Source organism: Caenorhabditis elegans, chromosome IV (assembly GCF_000002985.6).
Source record: "Caenorhabditis elegans chromosome IV".
NCBI classification, from domain to species: domain Eukaryota; kingdom Metazoa; phylum Nematoda; class Chromadorea; order Rhabditida; family Rhabditidae; genus Caenorhabditis; species Caenorhabditis elegans.
This window is the reverse complement of record NC_003282.8, coordinates 14,106,260-14,132,008: the sequence shown is the minus strand read 5'-3', so window position 1 is coordinate 14,132,008 and position 25,749 is coordinate 14,106,260. Positions and strand designations below refer to the sequence as shown.

The 25,749-nt window shown below is 33.5% G+C and overlaps 4 protein-coding genes and 65 non-coding genes across 76 annotated transcripts; 46 read left to right on the top strand and 23 right to left on the bottom strand.

Annotated features, from left to right (window-relative positions):
* Positions 1-165: 165 nt before the first annotated feature.
* On the bottom strand, positions 166-186 carry 21ur-1324. The gene has a single exon (NR_058419.1).
* Positions 187-342: 156 nt separating this feature from the next.
* 21ur-893 lies at positions 343-363 on the top strand. Its single transcript, NR_058418.1, has one exon.
* A 506-nt stretch (positions 364-869) lies between these two features.
* Positions 870-890, top strand: 21ur-8127. The gene has a single exon (NR_058417.1).
* On the top strand, positions 871-891 carry 21ur-10701. Its single transcript, NR_058416.1, has one exon.
* A 56-nt stretch (positions 892-947) lies between these two features.
* Positions 948-2,618, bottom strand: srz-42 (Serpentine Receptor, class Z; the record flags this gene model as incomplete). The annotated part of the gene is made up of 5 exons (NM_070306.2): positions 948-1,199; positions 1,247-1,408; positions 1,646-1,925; positions 2,286-2,401; positions 2,445-2,618. The coding sequence occupies 5 exons, from the start codon at positions 2,616-2,618 to the stop codon at positions 948-950; spliced, it is 984 nt and encodes a 327-aa protein (NP_502707.2).
* On the bottom strand, positions 2,040-2,060 carry 21ur-12576. The gene has a single exon (NR_058415.1).
* Positions 2,054-2,074, top strand: 21ur-1969. Its single transcript, NR_058414.1, has one exon.
* Positions 2,057-2,077, top strand: 21ur-11883. The gene has a single exon (NR_058413.1).
* Positions 2,619-2,830: 212 nt separating the features above from the next.
* 21ur-7178 lies at positions 2,831-2,851 on the top strand. The gene has a single exon (NR_058412.1).
* 21ur-1408 lies at positions 2,832-2,852 on the top strand. Its single transcript, NR_058411.1, has one exon.
* A 139-nt stretch (positions 2,853-2,991) lies between these two features.
* 21ur-15456 lies at positions 2,992-3,012 on the top strand. Its single transcript, NR_058410.1, has one exon.
* On the top strand, positions 2,995-3,015 carry 21ur-2486. Its single transcript, NR_058409.1, has one exon.
* Positions 3,016-3,146: 131 nt separating this feature from the next.
* 21ur-5406 lies at positions 3,147-3,167 on the bottom strand. Its single transcript, NR_058408.1, has one exon.
* A 118-nt stretch (positions 3,168-3,285) lies between these two features.
* 21ur-6161 lies at positions 3,286-3,306 on the top strand. The gene has a single exon (NR_058407.1).
* A 523-nt stretch (positions 3,307-3,829) lies between these two features.
* On the bottom strand, positions 3,830-3,850 carry 21ur-5281. The gene has a single exon (NR_058406.1).
* Positions 3,851-4,007: 157 nt separating this feature from the next.
* On the bottom strand, positions 4,008-4,028 carry 21ur-5372. The gene has a single exon (NR_058405.1).
* Positions 4,009-4,029, bottom strand: 21ur-12746. Its single transcript, NR_058404.1, has one exon.
* A 124-nt stretch (positions 4,030-4,153) lies between these two features.
* Positions 4,154-4,532, top strand: H12I19.115 (3-isopropylmalate dehydrogenase; the record flags this gene model as incomplete). Its single annotated transcript, NM_001268863.1, has 2 exons — positions 4,154-4,177; positions 4,473-4,532. The coding sequence occupies 2 exons, from the start codon at positions 4,154-4,156 to the stop codon at positions 4,530-4,532; spliced, it is 84 nt and encodes a 27-aa protein (NP_001255792.1).
* 21ur-2546 lies at positions 4,267-4,287 on the top strand. Its single transcript, NR_058403.1, has one exon.
* On the bottom strand, positions 4,483-4,503 carry 21ur-777. Its single transcript, NR_058402.1, has one exon.
* Positions 4,533-4,957: 425 nt separating the features above from the next.
* 21ur-14424 lies at positions 4,958-4,978 on the top strand. Its single transcript, NR_058401.1, has one exon.
* On the top strand, positions 4,959-4,979 carry 21ur-4861. The gene has a single exon (NR_058400.1).
* Positions 4,980-5,327: 348 nt separating this feature from the next.
* On the top strand, positions 5,328-5,348 carry 21ur-1492. The gene has a single exon (NR_058399.1).
* Positions 5,349-5,583: 235 nt separating this feature from the next.
* 21ur-1210 lies at positions 5,584-5,604 on the top strand. The gene has a single exon (NR_058398.1).
* Positions 5,605-5,886: 282 nt separating this feature from the next.
* Positions 5,887-5,907, top strand: 21ur-12130. The gene has a single exon (NR_058397.1).
* 21ur-5394 lies at positions 5,891-5,911 on the top strand. Its single transcript, NR_058396.1, has one exon.
* Positions 5,897-5,917, bottom strand: 21ur-12232. The gene has a single exon (NR_058395.1).
* Positions 5,918-5,964: 47 nt separating this feature from the next.
* 21ur-4375 lies at positions 5,965-5,985 on the top strand. The gene has a single exon (NR_058394.1).
* An 88-nt stretch (positions 5,986-6,073) lies between these two features.
* 21ur-10388 lies at positions 6,074-6,094 on the bottom strand. Its single transcript, NR_058393.1, has one exon.
* Positions 6,095-6,218: 124 nt separating this feature from the next.
* Positions 6,219-6,239, bottom strand: 21ur-2960. The gene has a single exon (NR_058392.1).
* Positions 6,240-6,812: 573 nt separating this feature from the next.
* On the bottom strand, positions 6,813-6,833 carry 21ur-4431. Its single transcript, NR_058391.1, has one exon.
* 21ur-4619 lies at positions 6,816-6,836 on the bottom strand. Its single transcript, NR_058390.1, has one exon.
* A 52-nt stretch (positions 6,837-6,888) lies between these two features.
* On the bottom strand, positions 6,889-6,909 carry 21ur-11067. The gene has a single exon (NR_058389.1).
* Positions 6,910-7,286: 377 nt separating this feature from the next.
* Positions 7,287-7,307, top strand: 21ur-10419. The gene has a single exon (NR_058388.1).
* Positions 7,289-7,309, top strand: 21ur-7628. Its single transcript, NR_058387.1, has one exon.
* 21ur-5795 lies at positions 7,290-7,310 on the top strand. The gene has a single exon (NR_058386.1).
* Positions 7,311-7,416: 106 nt separating this feature from the next.
* On the bottom strand, positions 7,417-7,437 carry 21ur-11597. Its single transcript, NR_058385.1, has one exon.
* A 181-nt stretch (positions 7,438-7,618) lies between these two features.
* On the top strand, positions 7,619-7,639 carry 21ur-12098. Its single transcript, NR_058384.1, has one exon.
* Positions 7,640-7,913: 274 nt separating this feature from the next.
* Positions 7,914-7,934, top strand: 21ur-8578. The gene has a single exon (NR_058383.1).
* 21ur-4314 lies at positions 7,917-7,937 on the top strand. Its single transcript, NR_058382.1, has one exon.
* Positions 7,938-7,952: 15 nt separating this feature from the next.
* On the top strand, positions 7,953-24,289 carry nkcc-1 (the record flags this gene model as incomplete). 8 transcript variants are annotated; one of them, NM_001268861.4, is made up of 16 exons in its annotated part: positions 7,953-8,027; positions 15,957-16,088; positions 16,459-16,602; positions 16,667-17,038; positions 17,418-17,729; positions 18,362-18,545; positions 18,598-19,094; positions 19,239-19,470; positions 19,747-20,216; positions 20,828-21,093; positions 21,139-21,374; positions 21,460-21,534; positions 22,600-22,783; positions 22,832-22,904; positions 23,255-23,667; positions 23,725-24,288. In NM_001268861.4, the coding sequence occupies 15 exons, from the start codon at positions 15,975-15,977 to the stop codon at positions 23,858-23,860; spliced, it is 3,708 nt and encodes a 1,235-aa protein (NP_001255790.1). The 8 variants fall into 8 exon arrangements, with proteins under 8 accessions (NP_001255790.1, NP_502704.1, NP_001076724.1 ...); NM_001083255.4 differs by lacking the exons at positions 7,953-8,027; positions 21,460-21,534 and having other exon boundaries at positions 15,950-16,088; NM_001268862.4 differs by lacking the exons at positions 7,953-8,027; positions 15,957-16,088; positions 21,460-21,534 and adding an exon at positions 16,294-16,408 and having other exon boundaries at positions 23,725-24,289.
* 21ur-1799 lies at positions 8,252-8,272 on the top strand. Its single transcript, NR_058381.1, has one exon.
* Positions 8,737-8,757, top strand: 21ur-1999. Its single transcript, NR_058380.1, has one exon.
* On the top strand, positions 8,938-8,958 carry 21ur-6593. Its single transcript, NR_058379.1, has one exon.
* Positions 9,142-9,162, top strand: 21ur-10503. The gene has a single exon (NR_058378.1).
* Positions 9,143-9,163, top strand: 21ur-7175. Its single transcript, NR_058377.1, has one exon.
* Positions 9,312-9,332, top strand: 21ur-7125. Its single transcript, NR_058376.1, has one exon.
* Positions 9,315-9,335, top strand: 21ur-7021. The gene has a single exon (NR_058375.1).
* Positions 9,402-9,422, top strand: 21ur-3115. The gene has a single exon (NR_058374.1).
* 21ur-2995 lies at positions 9,673-9,693 on the top strand. The gene has a single exon (NR_058373.1).
* Positions 9,830-9,850, top strand: 21ur-8333. The gene has a single exon (NR_058372.1).
* 21ur-14210 lies at positions 10,030-10,050 on the top strand. Its single transcript, NR_058371.1, has one exon.
* 21ur-6529 lies at positions 10,031-10,051 on the top strand. The gene has a single exon (NR_058370.1).
* Positions 10,345-10,365, top strand: 21ur-14840. Its single transcript, NR_058369.1, has one exon.
* On the top strand, positions 10,348-10,368 carry 21ur-6096. The gene has a single exon (NR_058368.1).
* On the bottom strand, positions 10,811-10,831 carry 21ur-7097. Its single transcript, NR_058367.1, has one exon.
* Positions 10,812-10,832, bottom strand: 21ur-10565. The gene has a single exon (NR_058366.1).
* On the top strand, positions 11,045-11,065 carry 21ur-7267. Its single transcript, NR_058365.1, has one exon.
* 21ur-1085 lies at positions 11,156-11,176 on the bottom strand. Its single transcript, NR_058364.1, has one exon.
* On the bottom strand, positions 11,160-11,180 carry 21ur-15091. The gene has a single exon (NR_058363.1).
* 21ur-3716 lies at positions 11,516-11,536 on the bottom strand. The gene has a single exon (NR_058362.1).
* Positions 12,008-12,028, top strand: 21ur-10478. The gene has a single exon (NR_058361.1).
* 21ur-4044 lies at positions 12,407-12,427 on the top strand. Its single transcript, NR_058360.1, has one exon.
* On the top strand, positions 12,964-12,984 carry 21ur-8615. The gene has a single exon (NR_058359.1).
* Positions 12,965-12,985, top strand: 21ur-6862. Its single transcript, NR_058358.1, has one exon.
* Positions 13,218-13,238, bottom strand: 21ur-1337. The gene has a single exon (NR_058357.1).
* Positions 15,127-15,147, bottom strand: 21ur-9362. Its single transcript, NR_058356.1, has one exon.
* On the bottom strand, positions 24,272-25,435 carry ins-34 (INSulin related). Its single transcript, NM_070301.4, has 2 exons — positions 25,105-25,435; positions 24,272-24,447 (listed from the first exon to the last, which is right to left on the bottom strand). The coding sequence occupies exons 1-2, from the start codon at positions 25,421-25,423 to the stop codon at positions 24,350-24,352; spliced, it is 417 nt and encodes a 138-aa protein (NP_502702.2). The 5' UTR covers positions 25,424-25,435; the 3' UTR covers positions 24,272-24,349.
* 21ur-11316 lies at positions 25,020-25,040 on the top strand. Its single transcript, NR_058355.1, has one exon.
* Positions 25,436-25,749: the final 314 nt, after the last annotated feature.

The following is a 25,749-nucleotide window of genomic DNA, read 5'->3' as shown; positions in this document are numbered from 1 at the left end:
GTTAAAAACACCTGAAAAACCGAATTAAAAGTCGAGAAGAATTAAAGTGATTAAAGCTTATTTTCCCAGTTCCAGCATGCTTTGTATGCAATTTTTTACTTTGTTCATAAATAAACAAGCGAAACATTAAATTTGAATACTTTGCAAATTCTTATAAAATGAAGGAGCACACCGACATAAGATAAATTATAAGAGAAACATGTTTGAAAAATATAAAAAACAAATGAAACAGTTGGAGTACTCGATGCAATTACTTTGTGCTGTTAAGTACTTAACGGTCATGCGAAAAAATAATTTCGGTTTCAGATAACCTATGTTAATCATTGAGTTCTCCGAAATTATTGAAATCTTCAAGTTGATGGGCAGTATTTTATTCATAACAGAAGCTTCTACATAACAATTTACGAAAGTTTAACAGTTTCAAGCATGTTCCATCGATAAGGGCACATGGATTTTTCGTATTTGGAGAGGATTGAGGAGGAAAACAATTTTTGGAGAGGAAAAAATTCCCTTCAGAATAATAAAGCAAACAATTCGATTGAAATTTTCCGCGATCCCTTTTCGGGAACCGGCGGTCGGCGATCGCAGCCCTCCCCTGGTCTTGATTTTAGCATTTTCTTCATGATTTTCCGGGAAAAACGGGGCCTTAATTTTGGATATTTGCGTACACGCCACGCAGTTTTTTTGAGTGTATAAAACGTAGAAACAGTTGACAATTAGATAAAAAAATGTTTACAAAATAAATAAAAAAATGAAACAGTTGGAGTACTCGTTACAATTACTTACTACTGTTAAGCACTGAACGATCTTGTGAAAAATAATTTCGGTTTCAAATAACCTATGTTAATAATTGAATTTTTCAAAATCAATTCTTCGTTCATGCTTTTCTTTTTCATGTTCTTCAATTCAAAACGATCTTCATGTTATAATTACCTTCATTCCCTTCATTAATTCCCGACATTTCTCTCAACATCTGGATGAACAGGGGATACGATGTTTCGGGTGAATATCCCTTTCACAAAAGCTTTAAATTTGATCGCAGACATTAGAACTGTCAAATTTTGTTTGTTGCATCCCAAATACGACAATTGAATTATTAGAGGTGTTGTCACCAAATCCGATATGATAAGGAAATCCACTAAAACGCCTATAGTTGACTCAGAGTGTATAAAAAAATCTACAATTATTGGAATCGCGATCTAGAACAGTTGAAGTCAATTAAAAATTGCATAAAATTAAAACGCACCGATTTACAAATAAATATAACAATAGTCTGCCAGAAAATGTATTTTTCAGGATTACTCTGTTTTGCAGACGTCAAATTGGTTAATTTTCGTACACTGATCATGATTGGAATGTAGAAAAATGCAGATGTAAATATAAATATTAGAGTTGCAAAATATACTGTCTAAGTTGAAAAATTTGAATTTTTGACGAATTTACAAAAAAAAATGGTTGTTTTCTTGTTATTGTTGAGCAATTACGCATTTTTCAAAATATTCAATTTCAAAAATTGAAGCGTTTTGGAAATCGTAGAAAAATATTATTTTTTTTGTCGAATTTCAAAATTATGATTAAGTCATTTTAGAAGCAACTTTTCTACAAAGCACTGTCTTTAAGAGTTTCATTTTACCAGAAAACTTACCATATACGAAAACTCCAGCCAAAATTGGTAATTTCCAGATGATACAAGCCAAGAAATAATGTATAAAGCATCTTTTATTGCAAAAATTGCATAAAATGAATTGAAGTGTCTATGTATAAATGTTTGAATAATTTGAAGAGTTCGTTCAGTTGATTTGAGAAAATATAAAAGGAATCTTTCAAAGGCAAGAACAATTATGAGCAAGTAAAATATTTGAGTGATTACGTGCAAGCAGAAGATTATTATAACCATCACAATTAGGAAAGGAACAACGAAAAAACTGAAATTTCTAGAATTTATTAAATGAGTTTGTTGTGACTACGTTTGTGTGCAAACTTCAAACGCACAACTTTAAAAATTTACTGTTTCAAATAGCTCATAATCTAGTTGTGAAGAAAATTCAGATAATGCTTTGTTGATGTTCTGAACACATAAAACTTAAATTGATTTTATGAAATTGTTTGTTTTTAAATTTCTTTAACTGTTACATACTATTTTCAGTTAATTTCAAACATATTTAGATATGTATGACGATGAATTTTTGAAAACGTTGCAAAGCTGAGTTCACAGAAAAAATACAAAATTCAAAATCTACCACAACCTGCCATTTTGAGTAAAGCGAAATAGATCAAAATCCTACCTTTTCTTGTAAATTAGTGCAACTGCAAAGAAACAATTGACTGGAAAATAGATATATCCTATAAAAGCATTTTTAGTCATTTCAAAAAAATGATTGGTAATTGGAAATACAAATGCCTAAAATATTAAGCTTGTTGTGCTGATTTTTTTTAAAAGTTACATTTTTATCTCTTTCCTTGTTGACTTTATTCACATAAACATAAAATGGAAATACTAAGATGTAGAATAAAAATAAAATTATAAAAATCAAGACATATAATACGGAAAGTAATATTCCTTCATCAATAAATTTAGCTAGGAAATTTTGATTTTCAAAAACTTGAGAAAAATTCATTTCTATGTAGTAGAATAAATATGGATTGTACTACGAATGAAACTAACTTCACCTGTTTTCTTTTTTTCTATTAAAGTTTGGAAAAATTGCAATTAAAATGGAAAAGTTCCAAGTTTCCATTGTGATAGAGAAAAACGTGGTTATTTATTTTTCCAGAAAATAAAGTTACTGTTTCATGATGTTGAAAATACGCCTGCAGTTATTAATATTTATTTGCAAATAGAAAGGTGGCAATTAAAAATAAAATAAACAATGGGAAAGCAGGCTATTCAGTTTCAGTAAATAAAATCTGATTTGATAGAAAATATTTTATCCGGGAAAAAACTTTGGCTGTTTCTCAATCATTTTATTTAATCTGAAAAACGTGAAAAAGTAATAGAGCTAGGTTCCGAAAAGCTACCTTGACTGCCTATTTTTTTTCAGGTAAAATTGTTTTTAAAAATTGAATTTCAAATTTTAATTATAAACATGGGCTGGAAAAAAATATGTGTTTTGTTTCCTGTCTGCCAATCATATTAGAATTTTTAGGTTACCAACTGAAAATTTTCAATCCGCTAAAAAAATCTGTTTCAACTCGAAATAGACAAAAAACACAAAAAAATACACAAATTAATTTTTTGTCGGTTTCAAAATTTCTTTAATTTTTGGAAGCTTCTAACAGTTTTGCTTCGCCATATGCACCAGATCCAAAACTAAAGTAATCTTTTTTGTCCAAATTTGCAAGCAATTTGGCTCGAAACCCATCTGCGCCAGCACTCAAAGGTGAAGAAATGTCATTTAAAAGGTTTGGGTGGCAGTAAAAGGGCAAACCCAAACGAATTCATTTCCTCCTCCTCTTCTTTTTTCTTTCTTTCATCCAAATTTCATCCTCCTTCTACCACTCCACCCATCCCACACTCTGACCACCACACAGCTGCCCCCGGTTGCTCCGAGTATCTGCGTCTCTAGAGATCTGTGTACTGTCTTCTAAATGGCTTGTCTCTTTCTCTCTACCAGCCTGGGTGTCAATGTCTGAGTGGATGGTGGTGCCCAGAGCCTGGGAAACCGGGCTTATTTTCCATTGAGACGACTTGTTATCTTTGCTGTTGCACCCATTGAAGATATCACAACAACTCTAGAGACTCTAGACGTCTTAACTCTTATCACCATAGCGATGTTATCAGTTGAAATAGGAAGTGAACACTTGAGGTATTAGCAAGCTGTAAATTGACATTTTCACAGAACGTTCGTTAATGTAGATATTTTAGTGTTCATCTTAACATCTACATTTTGAAACAGTAATTTTTGTTTTTTTTTGTTTAATTTTTAAGTTCAAGCAGAACATCTGAAAAACTAACAGGATAGTAATATTTTTAGATAAATGTTGCTGAAATTTTCAAAAAATATTTCGATTAGAATTTTGGATTAGAAATGTAACAGTTTTTGTGAGTTAGCTTAAATTTGTTTTTTGAAACAGTTTTTTTTTGTTTTTTTTTTAATTTTGACACTTCAACGTAAGAATGTTTCATTTTTGCATATTTCAGGTAATTTTCAATATGTCTAAAAATCCTACTTTATTGGTGAGTTTAGAAATTTCATCTTTAAAGATTTTCAAAATTTCATGTTTTAGAATCATGTTTTGAAACATAGTTTATTTTTGTGTTTTTAGTAGGTCAATGATTCATAAATTCCTGCCTTTAACGCTGCCTAAAACTACCTCCGGCCTACCCTGTTGGGCCTTCTGCCAGCCAATGGGTAGGCCTGAAGGATGGCATTAAAAAGTCAGATAAACCTGAAGTGCTTCTTCGTTTTTTTTTCTAAAATTAAATTTTAAGATTATATCATACATTCTTGCAATAATTAATTTGTTTTCAGTACTTTCAAGAATCTGACAAAGCCGATTCTATTGACACCGATTCTATTATGCCGCTTTAAATAAACATCGTGAAACGACTTGTTTTTTAATTCAGAAAAAAAGGGTTGTTCATTCACACTTTCATTTTTTAACATTTATATCTTATTTTCTAAAACTTTTTGAATTCTTTCTAGTTAGTTGTTTCTGATAGAATTTTTGCATCTAGAACGTATTTGAAACACATTTTTTCCTGAAAAAAGTTGTGGTTCAAACGGAGATATCAAATTTAAATTTTAAAAGCTGTAACATATTTCTGTCAGATGATAAATTTTTATTCTCAAAATCTCAATAATTGCAGAGTCTTTGTTTTAAATTCGAATTTTAAAAAAAAGCAAGCTTTTTTTTTGATAAGCATAAAAACCCAATTAATTTTTTTTTTCAAAAACTAAAACAAAAACTACTGTTTCGGTATGTTGTTTTAAAACACCGAAATTTGAAATAAATATTCACATCTTCACTTTTAGAGCATTTGTAAAAAGTTAAGCAAACTTTTTTGATAGAAAATTAATCTATTTTGGCATGCAATTTTTATGGTTTCAGAATTAGAAAGTATCAAAATTCTATTAGAAAACATTTTTTCGCAATCAGTTTCCCTTTTTCCGTTTGTCCCATTCTTTGTTCCAATATTTCTCTCAACAAGATTTTGGAAATGGGTCTGCACAGATATTTGGCCCTTTTCTGTTTTTACCGTTCAAGTTGTTTCTAATTTTATAGTTGTTTTAACGTTTCTAGAGAACTTTTTGAACAATATAGTTTATGAAATTTTTTTGTGTTTCAAAACTTTTTTAAAACGTGTTAATCCATGCTGAAGTCAGTCTTAGCGTATTGTCAATTTCTAATGTGAACTTTTTTGGCGTTTGCAACAATTACCGTATTCTTAAAATTAGACTGACCAAGATAACTACTTTTACGTGAATTATATTTAATTTCAGGATTCAACAGTCAAACTAACTTTGAAAATCTAATAGAATGTGTCATCCTTGAAAACCTTGTAGTTCCACGAAAAAAATTTCACAAAATTTTTCTGTTTCAAAGTGGCTACATATTTTTTTCAATTGTTTGGCAATTTACTTGTGCTAGAAAAATGTTTCTAACATTTGAAGGACATCATCGCCGTCTTTTCTATTCCAGTCATCAAACAAATGTTATGTCAGATTACATCTGGCCCCGTTTATTATTATAACTGTTGATTTTCCCCTCCCTCCCGAATTGTTTCGACGATTTTCAAATTTGATAATAAATTATTCATTTCTTTGATTTTAAATTCTGAGATAATAGCTTTCAATTTTGACAAAAAAAACGTTTTTTCGAAAAGTCACAAAAAAAACTTTCAGTTTCATGTTGTCGATTTAGGGGCTCACAGTTCAACTTTTTTTAATTGTTGCACAGAATCAAAAAAACTCCAATGTTTCACACTGTTTTTATGTTTTAGATCATTTTATTCAGAATCAGTAGGATCTATTTTAATTTTTTTAAATTTTAATTTTTTTTAAATTTTAATTTTTTCAAAGTGTAATCGCATCAAAAAATTCCGCTTAAAAAAAACTAAAACCTTAAAGTTTAAACCCAGATTACCATATGAGCAACTTCAATCAACTACAAAAAAATATAATAGGTTCTTGTTACTGGGATCAATTTTAGAACTACTTAGATAGTAAACCATAAAGCATGCAGTATAAACTTTTTTTTTGAAATGTTTTCGAAATGCGTCAATAAATAAGCTTTTATTAAAGTTCTCGGATATTCAATGTTTTTGTGAATTTTCTGAAACAGTAATTTAATTGTTTGCAAATATGTTATTGAAGTGTTCTAAATGCGTCAAAAAATGCAAAAAGCATGGAAACTACTGAAATAGCAGAGAGCAAACAACCAAACCTAAATAGCTTTGGCTTTTCTATACATCCTTAAAACCCCTTTTTCTGCAAATTTCTCTCTCTCTCTCTCTCTCTCTCTCTCTCTCTCTCTCTCTCTCTCTCTCTCTCTCTCTCTCTCTCTCTCTCTCTCTCTCTCTCTCTCTCTCTCTCTCTCTCTCTCTCTCTCTCTCTCTCTCTCTCTCTCTCTCTCTCTCTCTTTTTTCATTGTCATGTCACAACTTGTCAGTGTATCTCTTACTCTCTCTCCCACCAATAACATCAAACAGCTTAATCCTCAATCCTTTGTGAATATATCAATCCGAGAGAAGATTTCCCTCATTACTATGTCAATCTATTCATTTACTACTACATCATGTTTCTGAATATTTATTTCTTCTAACTTCATTTCTTTTCTTTTTTTGAACATTTGGTTTTTGAGTTTTGATTATTTCCACCTTAAGTTATCGAATAATGTTTTTCCAATATGTATCAAAATTTATTTTCTTGCAGAAACAGAAAAAAATAATTTCCAGTAGTCTTCACATTAATTTGGAGTTCAGTATTTCAGAACTTCACTTAATTTTAAAACATAAAATTTTTTTTCAATATTTTTTCTGCGATATTTGTTTGGTTCCGGAGCCCAATTCGTTATATGTCAATCCTAGAAAAGAGCCTCGTTAAAATGCCAGGCTTGACTCCTCTTTATTACTTTTTTCCTCTTAATCCATTTTCAACTGATGCTCCAGATGTAATAGACAAATAATGAGACTTTTAATCTTGATAAAAATGAACTGTTAACAAAAAAATTACGTTTAGAAACATTTTCAAGCCTAGATTTTTTTGTTTGCTATTTACCGTTTTTAATAGAAAAAAAATTAATGTTTCAAAGTATTTTCAAATCTGAACACTTTTATTTGATTTTATTGAGCAATCGATTCGGGTTATAAGATTCGAAAATTAATAAAATTGAGAAGTATTTCTTAAATGATTAGGCAATTATGTAGTTTATTTAAATTATTTTCGAGGAACTGGACTGGTTCACAGAATTTTCCAAAGGAAAATCGATTTCTCATCAATTATTTTTCATGGAACACAATAAGTTTAAAGCCCGAAACAATTTTTTTTAACATTCTCCATTCGTGTTTGTTTCTAATATTGGCGCCGAAAAAAATCGGTTTTTTTTTCAAATTTTTTAGTGAAAAAATTTAATGTTTCAAAGTGTTTTCAAATTTCAAAAATTTTACTTACTATAGTTATTAATTTTATTCAAAGTTGTAAAGAATCTGAAAATGAATGAAATCAAGAATAATTTCCCAGAGAATTTCGATTTCTCATCAATTTTGTTTCGGTACTGAAATTTTGAATTTAATGCAATAACCTACATTCAAGAAACATTGTTTTTCTCTACTAATGTCTCACTTTTTTTTGTTCAAATTTGGCGCTGAAAACCAATTGTATTAATCTGAAAATCATCAGTCTGTTTTTTTTTTTGCAAAAAAGTTTAATGTTTCAAAGTGTTTTGAAATTCCAAGACTTTTACCTAATTATTATTCCGGACTCCGAACGTTCAGCCTTCAATTTTTTTTTTCATTTTCAGGCAAAAAGTTCGTCATAACATATCAAGGTGCCGAGGAAATTGAGCATTTCTCTACTAATTTTACGGTAAGAAACTCAATTTTTTTTTCTTTTTTCTTTCAAGTTTTACACTGTTTTCTCTCTATTTGTTTGCAAGTCTGTAGTTTTTTGATTTTTTTTTTATTATTAATGGTGAGAAACTGAAGCGCTTTCCTTAACTGTAAAAAATTCGATATACAACTTTTCAAGGAACATTTTTTATATTACCGTTTCAACACGCTTATGTATTGTTAATGACAAATCAAATTTAGTCCATTCTTGGTGATAACTTCAAAAAATGTCTTTCAAAATTAAAAGTGACTAAAGTTTGCTAAAAATGTGTAAATGTAAATACCTGAAATTATTTTATTTTTCTGCTGTTTCAAAACTGTTTTTTTTTAAGTTTGAGTTTATTAAAAGTCTAACTGCAATCTCATGAATTGTGGAATTTTTTTGTTTTTTATTTAATCACCTCGGGTTTGCGTTCAGAAGAATTTGTAATTTATTCTCAATTCAAGAAATTATATTCAAAATTTTCAGAAAATTAAAATGAAAATTGGCTGTTTCAAAAAAATGTCCATGTATTGCTAGTAAATATTCAAAATTAGTCAGCCTGATGAAATTTTATTTGAAAAAAATGTATACCTATGTATCTTGTTTTTTTCGTAATCTCATTTCCAAATTTTAAAAACCCTGCTTTGAAAAAAAATACAGTTTCAACTAGATCTTTTAGTAATCCTAACCACCGTGAGTTTACTGATGTAGGGAATTAACCAAATGTTTTAAATAAAAATTACTTTAAAAATTTTAGTAAAGGTATTATAATTAACAAACTAAGTTTTTTCTCATAAAATATTGAGTTCCATAGTATTAATTTTGGTTGATTACTATTTAAATCTGAAAAAAATTCTACTGTTTCAAAAATTCTATGAATATCCAGGACTATATTATATTTTAATTCGCCCGTTAACTTGAACGAAAATCGGCTGAATTTGAATTTAGTAAAAAGTTTAAAAAAAAATAAAATAAGATTCACTACTATTCGAATAATTACTTTCAATTAATGGTCCTTTTAGAATTTGAAACTTTGTAATGGTAAAAAATTCTAATACTTTATTGTTTCAAGTCGTTTATAATTAAATGGTGAAATACGTGCAAAACATTTTTCAAAAAAAAACGTATGAAATAATTTATTAATACTCAATGAAGCTGTCAAATCATTCATTCTGTTTGAATGTCTCTAGAAATTTAAATGTTCAACAAAATCTTAAATTCAAAAAAAACTTGCTGTTTCAAAAATTTAACAAAATATTTATTTTAGCTTTTCTGAATTATTGAATGAACCTTAGAAAAAAGTCAACATGAGCAATAAAACTGCTGTTTCAATGTGGTCATAAGTTTTTGTGAAATCTCAAAAATTATTGATGAAAAATTATAATCTTGAAAATCATTGAATGTGAAGAATTTTCAAATAAAAATGATTATTTCAAAATTGTGATAAATTATAAAATTTTGAAATTATTGTGTGTTGTTGTGGAGTCATTTTTTAATGTACATTGAAAATAAATTTTAAAAATGTCTCAAAAATTATTGATTGTGATCGAAATAGTTATTTACAATTGAAAAAAAACATTTCAAAAAAAAGTGCTGTTTCAAAATTGTTATTAATTTTCGGAAAAGTTTCGAAGTGTGTTAGGATTTTCGAAAATGTTACGATTAAGTTTTTAATTTGAATTTAAAGAGAAGGAACTAATTTTGAGTATTTCCTAGAAAAAATGAAGTTTTTTTTTAATTTAAATAATTTACTGTTTTAAGTAGTTTATTAATAACTAACAAATATTTCCAAATACTTTTCTAGCCCTCCGATTTAATCAGTTAATTTTAAACATGACGCTTGAGAAGTTTTACTTTTTTTAAAAGAAAAATAACAGAAATATTTAAACTTTTCGTATTTTCAACTTTACACAGCTGATAGTGTGAGATTATTTCCAACAAAAAATTCTGATCTTTCAAAATCTCTATATCAGCTAACAATAATACAACGACAATATTGCTTTTTCTGCAAAGTTGTCATTGAATCTTATATATTTTTAGCTTTTCCTCCGCCACTCCTTTCATTTTGTTTTCTGTTTCTTGTTCCGATTGTTCTGTCTTCGAAGAAGCACCCTTGGATACGCTTCCGTGCGCAAAAAAGTGTGTTTTCCGCGTTTTACGGGGCAGTTGTAGTAGTGCCAAACACATTGATTTTTATGCATTTTTCTTCTGACCGCAGCTGCACCGAAAATTATATTTTCTGCTTGAAAATCGGAGAAAAAAAATTACTGTTTCAAAATCGTGTTAAGCATTTTTGTATTTTCATTATAGATGATTTGAAGATTTGTTTTGCGCTCTAAATCTCTATTTCCGGGTTTTTTTAAACAAAAAATGACACTCGAAACAATTTATTGTTTCCTGATGGCTTCTCCCAAGAGATATTTTGTTCGAATTTTTGAGAAATTTCTTCCGTTCCAATTCTTCACTTGGTTTTTCTGGGTTTTTCTATGTTATATGTAGAATTTTCTGAATAAAATTTGAAGTAATAAGCTTTTTTTCTTAAATTTACCCTGAACAGAAGCATACATTTTTGTATAGGAATCTATGAAAAAATGCAAGAAATTCATTTCAAAAAATTGTTGAATTAGTTCCAAGTCGAAGTAAAGTAGCAATGAGATGAGTTTTGAAATTGCTGGCAACGGACCTGCACTATGGGTGAAGCTAGTTATTTTTAAAGTTTGAATATTTTACGGTTTGATAGCTGAAACAAATATTTTTAATTTTTTCTTATTCTTTTTTTTTAATGAACAAACTACACAATGACATGGATTTTTGAAGATCTAAGAAGAAACATCTATGAAACTGTGAACTAATTAAATCATGTTTTTTTTTTCAATTTTTCAGAATTAGATTTGCAAGTGATTTAAACATTTGCATTACAACGTACAAAAATGTTTCAAAGCAAAAATTACCAAAAAAAAGTTTGCTGTTTCATAGCTGGAATAACTTTTTTACAAATTTTTAAAAGTTATTAGTGAGACTGTTCTGAAAAATAGCGATTTTGTAGTAACACAAATCTTTTTTTTTCATTTTTCTGTTTGTTCGAACTCTTACAAATCAGTATTGAAATTTTATTCGAATTTTAACGCACACTTACTCGCTAACTGATCTTCTGAAAACCACCTCAATATTCAAAATGAACATGAAGCCGAAAATTTTTAAAATTTTTAAAATCTAAGCCCTCAAAAATCAGAAAACTCTCGTATTCCTCAAAATTTGTTCCCTTTTTCTGTTCCACCCAATCTATGTATTTTCCAATTAGATTCGCCCCATTTCATGTGTTATTGAAGAGAGAGAAAGAGAGAATCATTGTGCAAAATACAATGTCATTGGATTTATTGGGGGAATACCCCATACGCAAATATTCTAGATTTTTACATAAGAATTTGAATTTTTCTAGATTTTCTAGCAGAAAATTGATTTTTTTTTTGTAATTTTAAAATACGATAGTTAGCCACGAAGTAACATTTTCATTCTGGGGGTCAATGAATATCAAAACTATGTGAAACAGATAATGTTTTTTTTTTTTTTTGAAAAGCTTGTGGATTTTATGCACAAATGGACTGGCTGAAAACAGCCGAATTTCAAAAAAACTTTGTTAGCAATTTTTGTACCGCAATTTTTGTAATTAATTTATTAATTAACGAACAATTAATTTTTTCTTCAAATAACATCGTTTATTTTCTTTTTTTGTAGTTCATTTTAATAATATAAACACCTTTTAAATTACTAAAAATTCAAAAATCAGCTCAAAATCAACCGAGTAAATTGATAAAATACCTTTATTAAATTGTACAAAACGAAGTTTTTGAATTTTCTATATATGAAATTCTGTTTTTTTAAGTCATTTCGAAGCCAAAAACTCGCAATTTCTATTTCCCTTTTAATTACTGTTTCACCAGATTAATATTAGTTTTTAAAAGTTTAAGCGGGATTAAGATGTATTTTAGTATTTTTTATATTTAGACTTGCCAAAAAAAAATTGTAATGGTTTAAAAATTTGAAAAAAAGGACTAATTTAAAGCTAAAATCTTTGATTTTGCCAACTTTTCCGTGTTACAGAAGTCGGAAAAAGAACACATTTAAAGTCAACAGAAAACCAATTTTGGCAAAAATTGATCTCTTAAAATTAGCCCCATTTCCGGAAATATAAACCTGCATAAACAATTTTTGAGATAATTTTAGATGAAATTTCATTACGAATTATTTTCATTTGAGCACAATTTCGGTGTATACGCTTAAAATACACGGAACCTATTATATGTTCCCCCTGTAAAAATTTTAATACTGTTCCAACCAATTTATATTTGCTTTGAAACATTAAATGAAAATAGTATATAGAACAAATTCTTGGTTTCTAATTTAAAACAATTTACTGTGAAAACTGCAGAAGCGCTCAAACCAATCAGCGCAGCTAGCCACGCCCATTGCACTCCGCTGATTGGTTGGGGCATACGTGCGCGCGAATTCGAAATTTAATCTTTCGAGCAAATATTTTTCATCAGATTATCAGACCTCCGTATCATTTTATTGACCTCTCTGCATTTCTCATTTGATCTCTGAAAAAAGGCGGGGGGTCTTAACAGACCAACCTGTTCTCGTATTTAATTCCGCAATTTGTTCAACGCCTAATCCATTTGTCATTTGTGTCCTCCTCCTCCTCCAATCCCAATACGTTTTCCTCCATTTCAAAAGAGCCCATCATCATACTTTTGGCTCTTCATATCGAAAGTGTCAATATTTGTTGTTCGCTCGTCCTCAGTCCAATGTCTACTACTCATCCTTTTCACCCCTTCCCGCCCTTAAAAATGTCATTAGGACAAGATCTACAATAAAAAAATTTTCTGTTTCAGCATTGTTATTTTTTTGGTAAAAAATAAATAATAAAACATTTCCATTAAAAAACCCAAAAAAAAATTTTTTTTTGAAAAACCGTATATGCATCTCTATTGAAAAACCAAAAAAGAAATGTTTTTATTTTCTATTGTTATGTTTCACATTGTGAGCCCCCTTTTCACACTTTTTTGGCATTTTTTCTCATGTTTTGTGACAACAAGCTTCATCATGTGAGCTGACTGTACGTCTATTGAATTTGTGGCCTAGAAAATATGAGAAAACTCGGCCACCAATTTATTTTTGGTTTTTTTGTCCAAAATATTCATTATAATGAGAAAATCGTTCTCAGCTTTTTATTCATAGAAAATGTGAAACAGAGAATTTTTTTCAAAATTTCAAAAACATTTTTGAATGAATTTTTACTGATTCATCATTCCGATAGTATAACTACAAACATAATTTACAAAAAATTCAAGTTTTAAAATCAAAGTGCAAGCGCGCTCCACGGCAAAAAGTTTATAGTTTCCGCCGATTTCACTCACTTCGAGCAATTTAGTCATTCATCTCTTTGAAACATTATTTAAACTGAAAACAATTGTTTAAATCTACAAGAGATGCTCAAAAATTGGTGAAGTCGGGAAAAAACCGATTGGAAACAATTCCAAATTTCAGACCGAATTTTCAAAACGTCATAACTTTGCTGAAACCCAACCGGGGCAGCTAAATTTTTTGGAGGGATCATCTGGAATACTCTTCTATTGGAATTTCAACATGAGAATCCCAAATCTACGGACCCCCTCAAAGACTTCCCTTGTAAATATGGATATTAATATTTATAAATATTAATGTCCATATTTAGTGTACATTTGAAAGTGTATTTGTTTCCGGAAAAAACATGTTTTTTCAAAAAAAAAAAATTCACCGTTTCAAAAAACTAATATAAAATTTTTACTATTAATATCAGGTTGTCCCATAAGTTTTTGTACTTTTTTTCAAATATTTTTCCAAAACTTCTAGAAAGTTTTAAAATTTTTTCATCGTAGGTCGTGTCAAGGTCGGGTCGTCCCCTTTCAGAAAAGATTCATTTCATCCATTTCTACTTTGCCACGATGACAATCATCAAACTTGAACGTCGAGACGTTAGATTGCTTCTTCTTTATGAATTTCGTCTTGGTCATTCAGCAATGGAAGCGGAACGAAACATATGCGGTGCGATGGGTGAGGGAGCACTCTCTTATAATACAACAAAGAGTTGGTTTCAAAAGTTCAAGAACGGCGACTTCAGTCTCGAAGAAATAGAACGTTCTGGGCGACCGGTAGAGTTAAATGAAGAAGACCTAGTGAAGCTGGTGGAGGAAGAGCCTCGTCTTAGTCTTCGTGAAATGGAAGAGAAGCTTGAGTGTTGTCATAGCACAATTGCACGTCACTTGGGTCGCCTTGGTTTTACTTCAAAACTTGGAATTTGGGTGCCTCATGAACTTTCGGCATCACAGAAGCTCACTCGGGTCAACGTTTGTACTCAACTTCTAACTTTTCGTCGAAAGTTCGATTGGCTGAACAATCTGGTTACTGGAGATGAGAAGTGGGTGCTCTATGTTAACCATTCCAGAAAACGTCAATGGCTTCCGATCGGTGAGAAAGGAATACCGACGCCAAAGCCTGATCTTCACCCAAAAAAGATTATGATCTGTGTCTGGTGGGGTGTTCAAGGACCCGTGCACTGGGAATTGTTGCCAACTAATAAAACTATCACTGCTGATTACTATTGTGCCCAATTGGACCGAGTTGCAGAAAAGACCAACGGAAAATATGAAAAACTATATTTTCTTCACGATAATGCTAGGCCTCATGTCGCCAAGAAGACTTTCCAAAAGCTGCAAGATCTTGGTTGGACTGTTTTACCGCATCCACCATATTCTCCAGATCTTGCACCAACCGACTACCATTTGTTCTTGTCTCTCAGTGACTACATGCGCGACAAGCAATTCGACGACGAAGAGCATCTCAAAACTGAACTCTCCACTTTCTTCTCATCGCGTTCGCCGGATTTCTTCTCCCGTGGCATCATGATGTTACCTAGTAAATGGCAACAAGTGGTGGACACTAATGGTGAATACTTGTGTGAATAGTACTACTTGTCGCTTGAGAGAAATAAATTTTTTTCAAAAAAAAAATAGTACAAAAACTTATGGGACAACCTGATAGTAAAAATTTAACGTTATTGTTTTGATAGTTCTTCTCTTCGTAATTTTCAATTTTCAAAACTTGAAAATTTTCTGAAACAGAAATTTCTTTACCAATTTTTTTCAAATATTTTACATTATACGACCTTTGTACTTTTGTGTTTGCTTTTTAACCCAGATTTTCCTTAGTTGGTTCAAGAGGTACTTGAACCCAGGGAGCCAAGCCCATTAATTACCCTGCAAACGCGCTCTGCTGAGAGAAATTTGAATTTCTACAATAATTCCTGAGAAAATGGTGATGCATTGCTCGTAAAAAAGGGAACTTTCTGGATTTTCCGTTCTATATTTATTATTATTTTCCAATCTACATAACATCATTTTCTCACACTGGAAAAGTTCAAATGCCACGTCAATTACTTGTGTGTGTGGGTGTGGGAGTAGCATATCTTTAGCGATAAGACAATTTCCCGGTCTTGAATGCATTTGAAAAATTATTGTTTATCAGTTTTTAATCAATTAGGTCATAGTTTTGAATGTTCAGAATTTTCTGCGTCATCTCTTAAAATTTTCGCATTGAAAAAATATTATTTAGCATAACAATTGAGACATTTTTCTTTTTTTTTTTCTTCGATCAGCTCCGCCCAGTCGTCATGATTTTTAGCCTACGTCATATATATTTTTCTCCCCCTTCTGATTGTTATAAATTTATATGAATTAATAATTTTTTTCTGCTCATAATTCTCATGTAAATAATTCTCATAATTTTCCAATTTTTTTCATTTTTTTGTTTCTTTTTCGAGAAAATTTCATTTTCATCTCTCTCTCTCTCTCACGCCTGAAATCTGATCTTATTTCAATTTTGCAGGCGGCTGGAGTCGTCCAGATGAATGGAAATGGAGAAAATGGGACGGATGAAAAGCAGAAACTCTTGTCCGTTGTTGGTGTTGTGTCAGAAGAGGTTGTCGAGATGAATCGCGTCTCGTCGGCCAGGTTTCAGGTGGGTTTTGAGTTTTAAAAAATTGTGGTTTATTTTTAAAATTTTTTAAAAATAAAACTGTATGTTTAAATTCTATTTTGTCACTTTAAAACGTAAATAAACATTAAATAAAAATTACCTACCGTAACTTTCAAAGGCGCATGCCTCCCCTCACAACTTGGGTCTCACGCCGACTTTTTTGACTACGGTAGTTTTTCGCGAATTTTCTTTTCGAAATTCTTTCACACAATTTCCAACGCATTTTCCTCTCTAAAAATTCGATTTTTAAATATTTTTCAATGGAAAACGAACCTCCCGGGGTTTCGAACAGTCGGTTTGAGGTATTTTAATGATTTTAAGCAGCTTTTAATTAATAATTTCCAAGTTTCAGGTCAGTAAAACTGACGAGGACGAGAAAACCAGCGACGACAATTTACGAAAATTAAAAAGTGGCAGTGAGCCGCCTCCTCCGACTCAAAATCATGAAGCAGTGACGCTTGTGACGAGAAAAATGAGTGCCACTGGAAGATTTATGGTAGGTTCTAAGCAAAATTTGGTGGATTTTGAGGCAAATTTTTTTTTATTTTCCGTATTTTCAGGTAACCTCTGACACAAATCCGGGTCAACTCGTCGCTGAAGTCGCTGATGAACTTGGTATTGATGTTCCGATAGATCCGCCGGCGGAAAAATCGCCGGCTTCACGTGCTAAAGGAGTACATTTCTCTGTTGGAGACAAGGATTCCGGTAGCATGTCGGAGGATGGCGACGAGAAACGAAATATAACACACGAGAATCAGACAACGTTCAATATGAAAAGTTGGAGAAATATGAAGACGATAGAGCATCCGCCGATTATCGATTTTTATCGGAATTCGATTGATACAGATGGGGTGTTCAACAGGCCTTCGATGGCTCAACTTATTCATGGAAAAGAGCACAAAGAGCAAGATCTCGGATTTGAGGAGTTGAATGTACGCGGAAAAGTTGATTTTTGCAGAGATTTCCGCGAATATTGCCGAAAATTCCTGAAATTTTGTTTCAGAAAAAGCCGGAAACGGCTCAGTTGGCCAAGGTTATTGGGTTAAATCTCCTTAGTAAGGAGGACCAAGAGAGGCGAGATTTTGAGCGGAAAAAGCGGATTAATCAACAAAAACTGCAGGAAATGCATAAAATGCATAAGGAAACTTATAATTTTCGATAGCTTTTTTATGTTCAACTCTCTATTTCGGGGCTTTTCACCTAAGTTTTAGCCGATCTCTGATTCCTCCCTTCTAACTGTCCAATCAATGATTCATGTGCAATTAAATTGTTTAACGATTTAAATAATTAAAATAAAAAAACAAATTTCAGGCTCAACACCACCATCTCGAAGATTCTCCAGTTCACGAGACGAAAAACGAGTATCGAATGGAGAAAATGCACGCGCCTCCATCGCAAAATCGAGTGAAATTCGGTTGGATTCAGGGAGTATTCGTCAGATGTCTCCTGAATATCTTCGGAGTTATGCTTTATCTTCGTGTCAGTTGGGTTTCTGGTCAAGCTGGCGTTGGACTGGGTTCCTGTATTGTTCTGCTGGCTTCTGTCGTCACAACGATTACGGCACTTTCCACGTGTGCAATTTGTACGAATGGAGATGTGAAGGGCGGTGGCGCGTATTTTTTGGTAGGATAATTAATTATTTTCAGGGTTTTTGATCTATTTTTGCAAATTTAACATTTAAAATTGGCAAAATATCGCTTTTTCACATTTAAAAATGTGCAAAAATAGTCCGAAAACGAGAAAAAAAACATATTCCAGCTTGTCCATGTGTCCCCCGTAAACCGACATGTCTAAAACCTCGCCGCATCTTTGATCCGCCATTTTTTAATACGAAACTCTTCTAATTTCCTTTTAAATGAGCGAAAATCAATGAAAATTGTTGGGTATCAACGTGTATTGACCCACGACGTGGCTAAGAAGATCGTACAACGTGAACTCATGAACTAACTTATTTATTCCTTAGTTTAATGTAATAATAAACTACTCGTCTTCTCCTCCTTGTCCCGCCTCGAAGACACAACAAAAATCGATTGAAATTCAAAATTTTGCGTCACATAAAAATCAAAAAATTAAAGGCGCATGGATTTACGCGCCCGTCAGGTCTCGCAACGATCTCTCGAAAACAGGCGGAAAACTCGATTTTTATCGCTTCTTTTTCATTTTTTTCCCTTTTTATTTTAAAAATACGGCGTAAAAAGAGAAAAAAAACAAGAAATAGGAGAAAAATCACTCAAATAACCCCACTATTCTTCCAGATTTCCCGTTCACTTGGTCCTGAATTCGGTGGCTCTATTGGAATCATTTTCTCAATTGCAAATGCAGTCGGTGCAGCAATGTATATCGTCGGTTTCGCCGAATCGTTTCGTGATGTTCTCATCGACTATAATATTGGAACGATATTTGATGGAGGTCTTTGGGATGTTCGTGTTATTGGATTCGGTAAAACAATATTTAATTTTTTAGGGGAAGCCCTGATTTTTAATTTTTCCAGTGACATGCGTGATTCTCATGGGAATTGTGTTCATTGGCTCCGAGTTTGAATCGAAAATGCAGCTTGGACTCCTCGTGATTCTGCTCGTTTCCATCGCCAACTACGTCTTCGGATCGTTCTTCCCGCCAAATGAGATTGCAATGAATCGAGGTGCAACTGGATATTCACTGGATACTCTACAATCCAACTTTATGCCACATTTCACTGAAAACAACACTTTCTTCTCAGTATTCTCCGTCTATTTCCCCGCTGCCACTGGAATTATGGCCGGCGCGAACATTAGTGGAGATCTAGCGAATCCTCAACAAGCCATCCCACTTGGAACACTTCTGGCAATTCTTGTCACAACTATCGTCTATTTGTTAACAGTTTGGATGACTGGAAGTACTGTAGTTGCGTTTTCAAATGGAACAGAGCCGGCTGTCTTCAATAATTCGTATTTTGTTCCACCAGATTGCACGCCGGATTGTCCGTTTGGATTGGTTTCTTATTATCAGGTACTGAGAGTACCCTGAAATGCTGAAACTGGATTCAAATTCCGAAATATCGCAAAAGAAAATCGAGAAAATTGAAAATTTGGATCAATTTGAGAATTTTTATAATCTTTATTGTATTAATTCTCAATTCCTCACTACTTTCAGGTCGTCGAAATGTCATCCTTCTGGGGTCCTCTCATCACTGCTGGAATCTTTGCCGCAACTCTATCCTCTGCTCTCGCCAGTCTTGTCAGTGCTCCGAAGGTGTTCCAGGCGGTCTGCAAAGATCGGCTTTTCCCGAGAATCGACTATTTTGCGAAGACTTATGGAAAGAATGAGGAACCAAAGAGAGCATATGTTCTCGGATTTTTCTTGGCGATGGGGATCGTTGCAATTGGTAGCTGAGATTTTTCAGAAAAAGATATTCTGCTGAATGATCGATCTGGGAATTAATTCATGAATTTTGCAAAAGCGCCGCACAGAAAAAGAGGCGGAGCGTAATTTTGCAACCATGCGGCACACGAGTAAAAAATAAACAAAAAAGTGGAAACACTGTGCCGCAGTGTTGCGAAATTACGCTCCGCCTCTCTTTTTGCAAAATTCACGAATCGATCGTTCAATTTCAACAGTAATTTTCTGAGTTTTAATTTTAATGAAAAATCATTATTTGCAGGTGACCTGAACGTGATTGCTCCAATCATTTCGAACTTCTTCCTCGGCTCCTACGCTCTGATAAACTACGCCTGCTTCGATCAGTCCTTTGCCGATTCACCGGGCTTCCGACCGGGCTTCACCTACTACAACATGTGGATCTCCCTCGTCGGAGCACTTCTCTGTGTCTTTGTCATGTTCATCATCGATTGGTTCTCGGCTCTCGTCACTTTCTTCTGTTTTGGAGCCATTTTCATGTATTTATTGCATAGAAAACCCGATGTTAATTGGGGTTCATCGACACAGGCACACAGTTACAAGAACGCGTTGTCCGCTATGATTAAGCTTTCGACTACCGAAGAGCACGTGAAGAATTACAGGCCGCAGGTGTTGGTACTTAGTGGAAATCCGGCGAGTCGATCGTGTTTGGTGGATTTCGCCAATAATATTACGAAAGGAAGTAGTTTGTTGGTTTGTGGACAAGTCGTACCGGTGAGTTGAAGGTTAAAAGTGGACTACGCTCAGTGGGAAAATTGCTGTAAAACACGCCTATGGGACCACAATGACAGAATATCATGATTAAAAAAAAATTCAAAAAAATTTTCTAGATTTTATATGATTTTTTGAAAATTGGAAAAATCACAGTTTTCACCTAATTATTTTTGAAATTCCGCCAATTGGATTTGTTCGATGGAGCACGCAAAAGCCAGAAAAAAATACAAGCCAGAAATTAGTATTTTAGCAGTTTTACGCATTTTCAGATAATTTTTAGGGATAATTTCTCATTTTTCTTGTTTATTTCTTTCATTTTCCGAGGAAAAAACATAGAAAATTAAGAAAATCAGTCAAATAACGAGAATAAAATAAAACAGTTAATTAAAATAATGCAAGCGCGCTCCATCGAACAAATTCAATTGGCGGAAATTCAAATATAATTAGATGAAAACTGATTTTTTCGATTTTCAAAAAATCTAGAAAATTTTTTTGAATTTTTTTATCATGATATTCGGTCATTGTGGCCCCATAGGCATGTTTTAAAGAAATTTTTCCCACTGAGCGTAGTCCACCTTTAAATAAATTCCAAAATAATGTATTTCCTTCAGTATGAGCCATCTGATCGTGTCTATATGGTGATGAAGCGTCTCGACGAGAATATCAACGTCTGGCTTCGAAAACGTCATCTCAAAGCGTTCTACCGTGCTGTCGCCAACTCGAATTTCCGGAAAGGTGCTCAATCGTTGATCCAACTCACTGGAATCGCGAAGATGAAGCCGAATATAGTTTTGATGGGATTCAAATCGAACTGGTATAAAGGAGGACCGACGGAGACGAATTTGAACGAGATGAACGAATATTTTGGAACTATTCAGTTGGTTTTTTTTTTTGGTTAATTTTTAATTTCACCTATTTTCAGAGACGTTTTCGACTGGAATATGGCAATGTGTGTTCTACGAAATGGCCAAGTCGGTCTCGACTTTTCTGAAGCAATGAGAAATTTGAATCTTATTGAACCGAATCGATTAAATGTTCCACCGATTGAGGAGAAGGAGAAAGAAAAAGAGAAAACGAATGAAAACTCGCCGGAAACGGTTCATTTAATCGAAAAAGACGAGACAGCGAGAACTGACAAGTCAGGAGACGATGGTTCTTGTAAGTTTTTGAGCAGTTGCGTGCTCTAAACGTTTCAGAACACGCATAGAAAACCAAAAAAAAAATCAATAAAATTTCAATTCAGCAGCTCGTCTATCATATCGGGGTAGTTGCCGAAGTGTTGAAATGTTCCAGCGGATTAATGCTTTTTATATTAATGGTTCGGACAAATTGTCGTAAAAGTGTTGTGTAACTGTTGTGAAGCATGAATCCCAGTTCCAGATATTCGAAAAAAAAATGGAAAAAAGTGGATTTTTCTCAAAATTTGAATTTCGCTGAAAAGGGAGGTGGAGCTCGATTTTGCAAGCCCGCGGCATGCATGTTGATTTACGAAGGATTTTGTACTCCACACGGACAAGTCTGAATTTAATTTTTTTAGCAGAGTTTTGCGGTTTTTTGATATTTTTTTTGCAATTAACACTTCAAAGGTCTACATTTATTTTTAAAATACATATTTCGAGTTAAACTCTCAATTTTCACCTGAAACATGGGAAATAAAAAATAAAAAGGCCATTTTAATGTTAAATGCAATAAGAGTTGGCTAGAAAAATAAGATTTTAAGGCAAAAATTGTAAAACTATGCGAAAAAACAATTCACAGCTTGTCCGTGTCCGTGTGTAGTACAAAAATCTTCGTAAATCGACATGAAATAACCCGCGCCGCAAATTTGCAAAACCTTCGCTCCGCCTTTTTTTTTGAAAACTGTGCCTTGCGGAATTCACATGTTGATACCGTATATCTTCTATTAATATGGCCTCCCTATTAGACTTGCACTTCCTATTAGTATTGCCCCTCGGAGACCTTCCGAAAATTAGTATGGCACTCCCTATTAGTCGTGCGTTTACTCTTTTTTATTGCAGGCCCGTCTTGTTAACTTCAGGATTTCAACAAAAAAATTTGCCTATTTTGCAACAGTTTTTCACAACATTTATACGAGATTGAAGTTTTTGAACTTACATGTTACAATTAAAATCAAATTTTCTGAATTTTTACATAAGATTCAAGCTTTTTCAGAAAAAAACTAGTAAGCTCAAAGTCAGAAAAAATGTTCTGAAAATTAGTATTGCACTCCCTATTAGTATTGCAAGCGGGAAGACCATCGAAAAATAGTATTGCAGCTATATTAATAGAAGAAATACGGTATATTGTTTTAAAAAACTGAATTGTCGTCGTAATCGTAACCCCATCATCCTCACTCTCTCTCTCATTTTCTGCCCATTTTCAGCATCCATCTCAATCAACGAAACATACGTATCAGATGAGAATCAAGAAGACGCAGATGGCGATGATGATAATGATAATGATGGAGAAGAATCTGGAGCTGATGATGAGCATCAGAAGGAAGATGATGTCGAGTTGGGCGTTATTGATGAGCAGGAAAAGCGACATTTCTCGTTGAGGCGGAGAGGGTGAGCCAGGAAAATTTAGAGGCTCGGGAAATATGTGAAAATATTCAGATCTCGACGTCATACTGTTGAGCAGAAGGCGCTTCTCTCGTCAATTCAGCGCTTCAATCGGAAGGTCAAGAAGGTAGATTTTGCGACAAAAAAAGCAGCGTCGGCGCACAGAAAAAGAGGCGGAGCGTAATTTCGCAGCCCTGCGGCACGGTTTTTCCTCATTTTTTAAAAAGCCCGTTTTCTACTTTTTTTTTTCTTTCAATAAAATTTCGGTTTTATTTATTTTATTCTCATTTTCCGATTGAAATGAGAATAAAGCAAGTTAAACCAAAAATTGAAAAAAATCGACAAAAAAACAGTAGAAAACGGGCTTTAAAAAATGAAGAAAAAACCGTGCCGCATGGTTGCAAAATTACGCTCCGCCTCGATTTCTATGCGGTACTGCTCTTCGAAAGAGCCTCGTCTCCAATATTAAATTTCCAGGGAACCATCGACGTTTGGTGGTTGTATGATGACGGAGGTCTCACTCTTCTCATCCCACACCTTCTCGCCATACCGAAAAGCTATCTGGAAGGTGCCCGCCTTCGGATCTTCACCATCTCCACGTCATCCCGAACGATGGAACAAGAGCAACGTGGAATGGCGGCTCTTTTGTCGAAATTCCGAATCGATTATTCGGATGTCTACGTCATCGCTGATATTGGCAAGAAGCCGCGTCAGGAGACGATGAACACGTGGCAATCGGTAATCGATCCGTTCATCGCGCAGGACGGAAGCTGTCCGATTGGAATGACGACGAAGTCGGAGTTGAGTGCTCAACGAGACAAGACGTATCGGCAGTTGAGAGCTGGAGAGCTTCTGAATGAGCATTCGATAAATGCAGATCTTATTGTGATGTAAGTTTTTGAAACTGTCTGACTATAAAATATATAAATATGTAAATTTAATTTCAGGACTCTACCAGTACCACGCAAAGGAATGGTTAGCTCATCATTGTACATGTCGTGGCTGGAAGTGATGACTCGAAACTTGCCTCCAGTACTCCTCGTTCGCGGAAATCAACAATCCGTCTTGACTTTCTATTCTTAAATTGTTCTTTTCCAAAAAAAAAAGTTAATTATTTATTCCCGCCCGCATAATCTCCGGTTGTTCTACTCACACACTAATTGTGCCTCTTTCCGCCTTGTGACCAACAAAATCTGGTTTTTTCTCCTCTTTTTAATTCTTAAATTAATCTTTTCTAGGTAAATACTTCTTCTTCTTCTACCGCCTCCTCCCCCCATCATCTGATAATTCCAGCTTTAGCAATCAATCCCCACTTAAAAGTGTTTCCCTCTCACATATCTCTAAAATGTTTTTTTTTTTTTCGTTTTCTTCTTAAGGCTTATGCTGCTGCGGTTCACCCCCCTTCCCGTTTTTTGTGTTATATGAAAAAAGTTACGGATTCCATTTTTGTTTCGCTGATGAATAATAGTAGATTATACTGTTTACTGTGAATAATAAATTTTCCAAAGTTTATTTTTATTTGTGAAAAAAAGAAATTAAATAGGGAAAAATAAAATAAATTAAAATTAAAAATTAACCGCTTTTCTCTGGGCAGCAGTAGCTAATAATTTGCTCATTGGTTGGACGACGGGCGGAGCAAGCAAGTTGGAGCAATTGTTGAGCTGATGTTTCTGGAAATTTCAGTTTAAAAACTAAATAGTTTAAATACGTGGACTTAAAGGCGCACGCGTTTATTTGAATGGGTCTCGTCGCGAAAAAATAGCTTACGGTAGGAACCCTTGTTTCTTTTTTTTAAAAGTCATTAAAGAATTGTAAAAATTAGAAGAAAAAAAAAGGAATTTGCTCGTTTTTTGTTCAATTTTTCGCGGCGAGACCTATCAGAATAAGCCCGTCACGGGCTCCTTGCCTTGCTCATTGCATTTTTCGCGCTCCAATGACAATCGCCTGCCGGAAAACGCGTGGAAAAGTGTGTGTACTCCACACGGACACGATACATTCAGTTTTTCAATGGAAACGACGCGACACGCGAAGCTCCGTAAATCGACCCCAGCCGTGGCCGAGCCAAAATGTGGCCTAAACTGGTAATTTCAAAATATGAGGGAAGTCAGGTGCGCCTTTAAGAAATTATTTCCGAAAATTTCTATTTCCAATTTTTTAGAACCCAAAAAACTGGAATAAGACATTTAAAAAAATTACTGTTCCAACCTAGAAATTTAAGACAAACTGGTATTTTAACAAATGTTTTTCACATATTCCGTGGATCAAAAAAGTTCCAAGTTTGATCTACCGACGTCGCCGAGAAAAAAAAAATTCGGCCACCAACTTACTTGGTTTATCTGATGGTTGGCACGGCTGTCTACAGACTCCTCTCGCGAGCAAAGTGAGCCGTCTCAAGCATTGTGGATTGACTTGAGCCAATGGAGCTGCAGTCGTTTTCACGGTGGTGGTTGTAGTAGCAGATCCAGATGGAGCTTTGGTTGTAGTCGGGGCTGGAGTTGGAGCTTCAGTGGCTTCTTCTTTCAATTGTTGGGCCTTTTGATTTTTGAGGTGACGGTGATTGTTATGCTTTCGGAATGGAAGACTGTCGATTCCCGAAATGAAAAGTGTCAGGAGAAGAGCAATGATGAGGGTTTTGTGGTGAAGCATCTGAAAATTGGAGAGGGAATTTTTAGAGATAGAGTATTGTAGGTATTTTCTAGTGCCTATAAGGCAGGCAAGACTAGCCTACTTTGTAAAGAGGTAATGAGGTAAATCAGAGCAAGTTCAGGTAGGCATGAAGGCCTATTCAAGCCTACATTGAGGTTGTCAGATATTGAAAAAAAAAACATAAAGAAAAGGAAAAAATGAGAATAAAAAAAACTGTTTCACCACAAATATGTGAATTTTTGGCTTTTTGGCTTTTTGGCTTTTTGGTTTTACATTAAAGTCAGTTAAAAAGGAGTCCAAAGTGGCCTAATATCATCATAAAATGC